The 9,135-nt window shown below is 40.0% G+C and overlaps 1 protein-coding gene and 1 long non-coding RNA gene across 11 annotated transcripts in view; one reads left to right on the top strand and one right to left on the bottom strand.

The window, feature by feature from the left end:
* The window catches only part of LOC120722563, a 14,689-nt gene continuing 5,554 nt past the window's right edge, over positions 1 to 9,135 (bottom strand). The window contains exons 2-3 of the mRNA XM_040013579.1: positions 164 to 176; positions 1 to 27 (exon numbers count right to left, since the gene is read on the bottom strand). Coding sequence (XP_039869513.1) covers positions 1 to 27; positions 164 to 176 — 40 coding nt within the window. The remainder of the gene's footprint in view (positions 28 to 163; positions 177 to 9,135) is intronic.
* Positions 611 to 5,676, top strand: LOC120722580. 10 transcript variants are annotated; one of them, XR_005693531.1, is made up of 9 exons: positions 611 to 776; positions 1,066 to 1,144; positions 1,861 to 1,935; positions 2,985 to 3,160; positions 3,259 to 3,751; positions 4,230 to 4,355; positions 4,602 to 4,709; positions 4,810 to 4,931; positions 5,074 to 5,676. It is a non-coding gene; the product is annotated as an uncharacterized LOC120722580 (long non-coding RNA). The 10 variants fall into 10 exon arrangements; XR_005693528.1 differs by having other exon boundaries at positions 2,980 to 3,160; XR_005693529.1 differs by lacking the exon at positions 1,861 to 1,935.

Raw genomic sequence — 9,135 nt, 5'->3', positions numbered from 1 at the left:
TTACCGTTCACATTCACCCAAATACAGCTGCAGAAAACAATGAGACAGCAAGTGAATAAAGCTGAGCTGGACAGACTATTATATGCTAGTGTAAAAATTACATTAAATCTATTGCTATTAGTTTTCTTATCATATCAACAATTGACACATGAAAAAAAATCACATCAATAAAAATACTTAGTTGGGTTGATTTGATTACATCAGGCTGGAGTTTGGTTTTTACAGGAGATAAATGGCTGTTTTACAAAGAGAGAGGCGGGGAGTGATGAAGCTTTTAGCTGTAGTGGATGATGTACTGTTGTGTTTGAGTTGTTCCCCTTGCAATCATTTTACACAAACATCTTTTGCCTGTGTGCACAAATATACGCACAGTAGTCCACGATTTTAAAGAACATTATATTAATTTAGTTTCATTTCCTGCTGACTTATTCTAACCCTAACCCTAGCATAACCATAACATCACCCTTAATCCCGTCCCCATACATCAATCCGTCCATCCATCCTCTTCCGGTTGTCTGGGACCTGGTCTTAGACTAGCAGCCTAAGCAGAGAAGTCCAGACCTTCCTTTCCGCAGGCTAACGGAGCGACGTAATCTCTCCAGCATGTCCTAGGTCTGCCCTGGCAACACGTTCTCACTCCCAACTCGTCAAACGTGTGACGCATGGTCAGGCTCCCTCTGCTGCACTTATGGACGCGCAGGGTACCCCCCTCGCGTCGGGAATTGACGTGAAGGGTCCTCCGATTGAAGAGATTGCTGCGGAAGTGCCTGTTGTCGGTATATTTAGACATTTTCCAAATCACATTGTAGTGACGTATACAGAACACAATAAATTATATAATGTAAACAACTACCTGAAAAACAGGTAGAACGATGCTTTTGTATCGTTTATTGCATTTACGGGGGGAGTGATGTATGCTGGGTAATGGCACAGCTAGCTACTGGGTTTATTCACCCGCTTCGGCTGTTATCAGTCCATACAATGGGCGTTATTAGCACAAATCAGTCCCATAGATATGGACCATCTCCTGCTAGATTGTTCAGAAGGTTGTTCTCATCCATCCAGATGGAGGATCACTAACAGGAGCGTGGAAGACTCCAGAATCCACTCTGGCTGGAATCCGGTGGATATGCAGTGTGTACAGGTAAGACCATTTAAACGGACAGCATTTATAGAATGACCATTAAAAGTCAACGAGTGTCAGTAATGTTAATGTGGTTATGTTAGTAATACACCGAGTGCTAATATAACAGCTTTAAGATGCATTTGTAGATATTATTACGTGTTTTACCGTCTTTATGGTGCTAGCTTAAAGTTACGGTGTAAACGTTAGCTTATATTGGAGTAAAGCTGTTACTGGTTAAACGATGTTAGCACAGAAATATTAGCTTCTGTCATGACTGATGAAGTTACTAGTTAATAAAGTTTTCAGTAAAGTGTTTAATCACAGCCACAGATTGACAGCAAATATCTCGATTAGCTTCAGTGCATCTGTAATAAATATGTGCAAGTTTCAGTGCTTCGTTTAAACTGTATGATACTTATACTGACCCAGGGTCAGTGTAAAATACAATCCTAGCTGTGTGAACAAAGCCTGGCTCCTTTAATCCTGCATGAAAAACCTCAGGATGCAGGTTATTATTACTCTTTCCTGCTGGCACACCTGTCACACCTGAGAGTCAGCTAGAAACTTACAGTGACGTGGACATCATGCAAAGACTGCCAGACTCTGTAATACTGTAAATGATCAGTGACTCAGGTTATCACTAAACTTTAAACGGCGCCTCTGTGTCTCTGTGTGCTGAACATTTAGGATTGAGTCAGGCTGCATCAGCTGAAGCTGTTATTTGTATATATCAGTATTTTTTATTCAGGTGTGGGGAAAATACGTAAGACTGCAGTGAAGCGATGCACCAGATTAATCCCTGGCCAAAGGTGTCGTACTTAAATCAGACTACTGATCCAGCCACATCAGCCTTTTGTGAGGTCTGTTTAAAGTTGACTAAAAGTGAACTGCAGGTTCCTGAGAGGTGGACTGTGAGCACAGAAACACATGTTCATACATACAGCTGCAGCAAACTTACATTAATTTTAAATAGATTTGTTACTCTGATGTCTGTCTCTGTGTTAGTCCTCTGACAGACTGGTGACCTGTCCAGGTGTGCTCTACCTATGACTACTGGGACAGGCTCTAGCCTCTGTAATAGAAATTTTCTGTTATTCTCATTTAAAGTATTTAAGTGCTTATGCATATGCTTAGTTGTGACACTGTTACTGTTCAGTGAAAGTTTCTAAAACTAGATGAACTTACTTCAGCGTCAGCAGTTTGAGAAAACAACTCCCTTTACAGGTGGTGATAAGGCCAAGGGCACAAAACAGCTTAACCATTGATCCGTTAGGTTTCATAGCGAGACACATGAAGTGTGGTAGGATCAGTTTGTAACTTCCTCCCTCTTCCTTGGAATGCATAAAGGAGGAGGAGCACCACTTCTGTGGCAGCGCTGACATGACTGAACTGTGATGTTTGATGTGTGTTGGCGCAGTAATAAATAGCTTGATCACAGCTCTTTCTGTGTTGCAGACTTTATTTTAAAAATTCCATGACACCCCCCCCCCCCCCCCCCCCACTGTGAACCTGAACTGAATATTCAGAAGACATTTGTTTAAATAGTTCTACAAATCTGAGCTGTTGGTGTGTCCTTGGATTGTGTGGTAATAATATTAGAGCCTGCAATCTTTCTTACTGAATCTCTACTATGAGCCATGTTACCTGAGATTAATTCTATGTTTACCTGTCAGCCTGGACGAATGTGCTGTGTGAAGGAAATTAAATTAAAACAGATCTGAACTGTGTACATTTAAGGAACCTGTTCATATTTAATATGAACCAGTGATTTTTTTGATTGCTGATTCCAAGAGAGTCTTTGTGGAAATCCTGTTTGGCTTTTTGTTATTTTAATTCTCTTCTCTGTTTTCCAGAACAGTTCTCCACAGTCGCTGTCCACATGGGTCAGTGGGACCAAGAAGCACTCTGCTAATGTGTGGACTCTGACCAGCAACATCCAGCAAGACCCAGACAGCGTTTTCTATCTCCCAGCTGGAGGTTTTGTTTGTCTGTGACTGGAGAGGCAGATTTTTGTTGAGCTTCACACTTGCAGAGGTAAGTCAGTTTGCAGAGATCCCTCCCACCCTGGCTTTTATGTGCTAGATTTCTTGTCTGAAACAGTAATATTTCAGTGACTGCTGCTTATACCACAGGTTAATACACTCTACTGATCCCTGATGGGAGAATCATCAATTTTGGCAACAAAGAAGCCTGGTGGATGTTTGTTTACAGTCTGATGATGGGACATCATGCTCTGCATCTTCAAAGTTTGCCTCCTCATTATTATTCATACCCAGTAATGTGAAGTATGCTTATATCTACTATAACTGAACCAACCTGGTGCTGTTCATTTATGGAGGCTGTTGAGTCTGAATGTTGGATGTTGTGTATCTCGTGTTCTCTGGGCTTTGTTGTCCTCAGTCTTTTTGCAGGATCAGAAAACAAAACCAGGAGGCGCGTAAATGTTTCTTCTCCATGATGTTTCTTCAAATGTTTCTTCTGGATGATGATAAGACTGTGACACGGGATGCCACCTTTGGTCTTGTGATGAAGCAAAGCTCAGGAAGAAGTGTGATTAAATGGTACCCACATGTGTGCTGCTGAGAAGGATGTACAGGGGCACCTGCAGCCAAATCCAAGCCTCAGGTTAGTTGTAGTTGCAGAACGCTACAGGACTGAGACAGCTGAGGCATCAAATGTTTGATTAAACGGATGAAAAAGAGAAGTTTCTTCCCTATAATTATCACTTCTTAAAATCTGTAGCAACTTCAAGTCTGTCAGCGTGCTGAGCATGCTCAGAATGTGACAATATATTTTTGTTCAATATTGAATTTCTTTCAGTTGCAATTGTTAAATGAAAAAAATATATATATATTCTTATAATTTATCAAACTAATTTATCAAAAAAAAATGTACATATATCTGTATTAGTGTTAATAAATTAATTTGACACCTGTATTGAAAATACCATATTGTATTCATACAGAATCAGTTTGGTATCATTGTTTGTCTGATTGCTGAAACTAAGAGCTACTTTGATCTCTTTAGATCTAAAGTATCCAAAGTTGAGCTCTGATGTTTCTTCACCCCTGTGTGTGATATGTGATTTCCTACATGCTGGCAGAGCAGCAGTTTGTGCTCACAGATGGTGACGGTGTGGAGAGACGGTGGTGTTTCCTCAGAAGAACCAGCAGAGTCACTTGCTGACTGATGTTCGTCTGCACTGCACAGAGGAAATCAACTGACCAAGGTTTGTCCAGTGACGTGTTATGAATGTATATTTGTTTTATGCTTACAGATATGTTTTTCTTGACAGAGGCTCTGCAGAGGTTAGACAAAGAAAATATGTGCTTTACATTTTACTGTGATTTATTGAGATATTTGTTGCCTGATGTTCAGCAGGAATGGAGAAATAGAATCAAAGGGAGATGTTTTTGATGTTTTTGTAATGATGTAAGTAAATCTTCAATATTATTTATTTGCTTGGTTATATTAGGAGTGTTTCTGAGTGAGGGGGGAGGAGTCATCATCCAGGTAAAGTGACGTAGATCAGTGGATACACTTGTCTCCCCTTTAAAGGAGACGATCCAAGTCATCCTTAAATGTTAGTGCTTTCAAATACACAAACATTTTTAAACGACAAAAATGAACATCCAACTTTGACTGTAACACAAAATAAATCATGTGTGTTTTCAAACTCTCAGATGGGCAGCATATCAGTCTTGGACTGTCTAACCTGCTGGAGCAGCACTGAATGACCACCACACATGAGCATGTTCCTGCAACATTCAGCATCTGATCCTTCATCTGTGTGCTTCTGCTTTTGGTAAGTAGAGTTACCCAACTCCAGTAACTCTAAACACATGCCATCCATTTCTAACGGCCTGGTTACTTCCTGTCAGTTACTTTAGAAACCATGTGGTCACCTGACCTAACACTGTTTCTTCTTCTTCCCCTTAATGTTCAAGTGTCACATGTCAAACAGCTGGAGAGGAAACTACACCAGTGTACTGGGATGTTTCAGCAACACGTGCCAGATGCTGTTCCTTCATGGTGACATCACCAGAGACAGCCCCACCCACCTCAGGACCTCGCCATTGATCATGATGATTATAATGATGACAGCGAGCGGAACTAAGACTGTAAAAATCCACGACCAGAATGTTTCTTTCTAATTGTTAATGAATACTGAGAGCCTCGTTCTGTGTTTTGTCTGTTTTGGGGTTGTTGTTTTTTTACCTCATTTGTTACTAACAAAGTTCACCAAACTCACACAGTTTACATTCTGTATGTTTCCATCTTTACCAGCCACACTCTAACTGCATTTAAGAAAATAATCCTTAGAAATCGTTGTTTTTCTCTTTTGTAATTGATGATAATTCAGTGAATATATTGCGCTGCTTCCTTTTATTGCGTCTCACATTGCTTTATGTTTTTCAGTGTCCAGTTATTTTTTACTGCTGTTTGAATTCTCTGTATGTTTGACCCTGTAGACTGTTTGATGGACTGCTTGTCTTCCTGTTTGTAACCGCCGCCTGTTTTTTAATAAAGATTTGGATTTCTGACTTCAACACAGCCTCTGCGTGTCCTCCCTTTGTGTCCTCTTCCTCTGTGAATGTGTTGCATGTGTCACAGATTCATTTTATTAACAGCTTTCCCACAGTGAGTTGCATCAGCATTCATTCACAGCACATTTCAGAAGGATTCAGATTAATACAGTGATCTTATGGTCAGAATGATCCTGACAGAGTGCCACTGTAAATTATCTTTCATCAGGTAAATTTTAAAGTTCAGTATTTCAAAGCAGGAGTTATGAAGAATCATACTGGCATTAGGATTAATAATATGTACTTACAAAGTCAAAGTTTTTTAATTATGCTAGAATATTGGAAGACAATCAACTTTTAGTGTTTTCCGCATATTAATTATTCTGAAATAGAGACGTGACCCTAACTGTACAGAAGCACTAAACAACTGACAATCTAACAGACATCATTGGCCTGAGCCGTCATGCACAGTGAGTCTGATCCTTTGCTGTGAGAGTCTGACAAGCATGTTTCTGGTCAGTTTGGAAGAAATAATATCACAATGTTGATCTTTCTTTCCAATATTCCTTCTCTTTTACAACATAAACTGTGATCAAAGCTACTTATGTTCACAGCATGTAATAATACTGACAGTCCAGGGCATTGTGGTCTGTTGAGCTAGGGTTAGGGTTAGGGTTAGCAATTCAGACATATGTAATCAATATTAAACGTCTCTGACGTGGGCCACTGTCCGCAGTGTTGGGAAATCCATACCAGGCTGGAACGAGTCAAGGTAGGTGAGCATCCACGAGAAGACACAGCAGATGCATCCTACTAATACTGACAGGACCAGGAGACTCCAGAAACCGAGCATCTTCTCTTCAGTGCCATCCTCGCCTGTCACCCTCTCTGCCCGCAGCTCTTTGAGTATGGGGTAGATAAGGGCGCAGAGAAACCCTTATTACTAATTTGTATTATAATTCAATTTTCATGAAATATTCATATTCAGTATTGGTCCTTTTATATTAATAACAACGTATCCACCCAGGCTCATGGTGGGGCAGGGCTCTGTCCTGGGATGCTTGACTACAAGGTAATGTACACCCTGACCAGGTATCCAGTCTGTCAGAATTGTTTTCAATATTTGGTTCAAAAACATGAGTGACAACAAAAATCCAACTAGGATTCTTGCATATGATGAATGAAGTCTGTCTTTGACTGTATTGTCCAGCTGATCCATCAAACCCCCAGCAGGTGAACCTTATTCATAACATAACACAGCAACAATGTAAAAAATGAAACAGCAACAGTCTAAATGTAAAGTGCATTCTAAAGTCCTCTTCAATAAATCATATGCAAAGAGTCATTCAGGACTGTAAAACGTGAACTACAGAACCCAGAGTCTTCATCATTAAATCTCTGGTTGCTTCATTTTTCTATCCTGTATCAGATACTTTAAGGTTAGGTTAGGTAAACTTGCATTCTCATGGTGAGGCAAAGTGCTTTATGTGTGTATGTGCGTGTCATGAACGGCTATAAAAGGCCTATAATTAAAGAACAAAGCGGGGTTTGAGTTCGAGTTGCGGCAGACGGTCACTACTTGTAAATGGAACGCAGCCTTCCTGCGGCGGACAGCTAATAACAGGAATCGGACGCGGTCCACCCGAGTCCACAGCAACCACCATAGCAACCGCCTAGCATGACCTTAAAAACATATTCTGTCTTCATAACTATCAAAAACGTGAAATGATTTGCAAAGTGTGACGGTATCTTTGGAAGCTGTTTACATAGCTAATAATATACGATGTAACCATGGAGACAGTCACGTGAGCTAGCAGTGCACGTTTACTACAGTGAATAAGGTGATTGCGTGCACAGCGTCCACACGCTGCAGAGGGTAAAGACATTACTTCAATATTGTTTTATATTGATATATATTTGCCTTCTGTTGACCATCACCTCAGGTTCACCATCACAGTTTCAGCAGACAGATGCACACTGTCTAAATATGAACACATTCAAAAACTCATGTCTCAGAAATAAGCACAGCTGTTCATGTTTGTCATCAGAGTTTTATTTGTAAGAAAATTATAAGCTTCATATTGTAAAATGTTCTTTTATTTGATGCACAACTCTGAGTCAACAGAAACAGGAAACAGAAATGTCTCTAATGTAGACATGTACAGTGTAGTGTAAGCATTAAAAGATCATAAAGGAAACACTAACATTTATGTGAAACTAATTGTAATAAAAAAAAATGAACAGGTGGTTTATAGATGTAAAAGAAAGAATCTGAAAACAACACTTTTTTGGTCTAAGTGATCAAAGTAGAAAACAGAACTGATGTTCAAGAACAAACCGTAGCTGCACTAATATTACACATCGTTGTACTGAACAGACATGTTGCTTTTAAAACCACATGCAGTGTGTGACCGTGACTGTTCACTGAGACCATGAACGCCACTTCGCTGAAGCCTTCGCCTTCTTCTTCTTCTTCTAAATTGGAAGCAGAAGGAGCACGAGCTGCTTTGATCTACTGAAAGGAAAAAGCAGAACATCTGAGCTGAAACCAGTCAGCTGAAATCATTAAGACAGGAACAAATTCAATGCAGTGTCTCAGGTGGCTTAGCCTGTTACAACTGTTGATACAAGCTAAATACGGTTAACACACAGTGTCAGGGAGCTCCAGTGTGGGAACTAGTGGCTTTAGGTTTGTAGTCATTTAACTTTCATCCATTCATTCATTTAATTCAGGAGGAAGAAATGTCAGGTTGATGCAGGCTGGTTACATGCATTTGGTCCCATGCTGTCTTTAACTAAATGACTTGGTTCACATTATGGCTGGGCTGTATGTGGGGTTATATCATGTTATTTGGGCAGGAGTACCTGTCCCCTGTTAGGCTTAGAAAGTTTCTCCATAAGTAGAGTTTCTAACTCTTCTAGCACATCTGTGGCTGACAGCTTTTTGGTGGCTCTTTTACCCCACACTGGTTGTGAGTGTGTAAATAGCCCCACTAGTTCTTTTGGGTTGCAGTTAACTTGGGAGGAAGAGGTAGGTCTGCCATGACTAGATGAATAACAATTATCTGGGATACATAAATTTCATAATGCATGCATGTATCTCTATAAACCTGCCTGAGGGCTGCCGTTTTTACATTCAGTTATTTCTCTGTTGAATCTAAATAATGAATGTGTTACAGTTAAACTGACACTGGTCAGTGTAAATGGCTCATTGGGACACAGAAACCTTTAAATTAAACCCGATCACCTGATATCGAGTGTCAAACAATATCAAAGCTGTAAAAGATGTTTACAGTCAGAATTTATAAAACTATGATTGTAAATAAATTCAAACAAGTGAGCTTTTTCTCTTTGTGCTGAATATCAAACACTGTGATTTCTTAGACTGTACGCGTTACTTTAGCACAACCAGTTGTAGAAGCTGCCACTCCAAATGTCTTTAGAACAAGACAAAAATATCCTTTTCCAGTTCCCCGGCCCTGA

The sequence above is a fragment of the Simochromis diagramma genome, unplaced genomic scaffold (assembly GCF_900408965.1).
Source record: "Simochromis diagramma unplaced genomic scaffold, fSimDia1.1 OVJJ01000649.1, whole genome shotgun sequence".
Taxonomy (NCBI): Eukaryota; Metazoa; Chordata; class Actinopteri; order Cichliformes; family Cichlidae; genus Simochromis; species Simochromis diagramma.
Note: the sequence above shows the minus strand (reverse complement) of the source record. Positions and strands in the feature narration are given on the sequence as shown.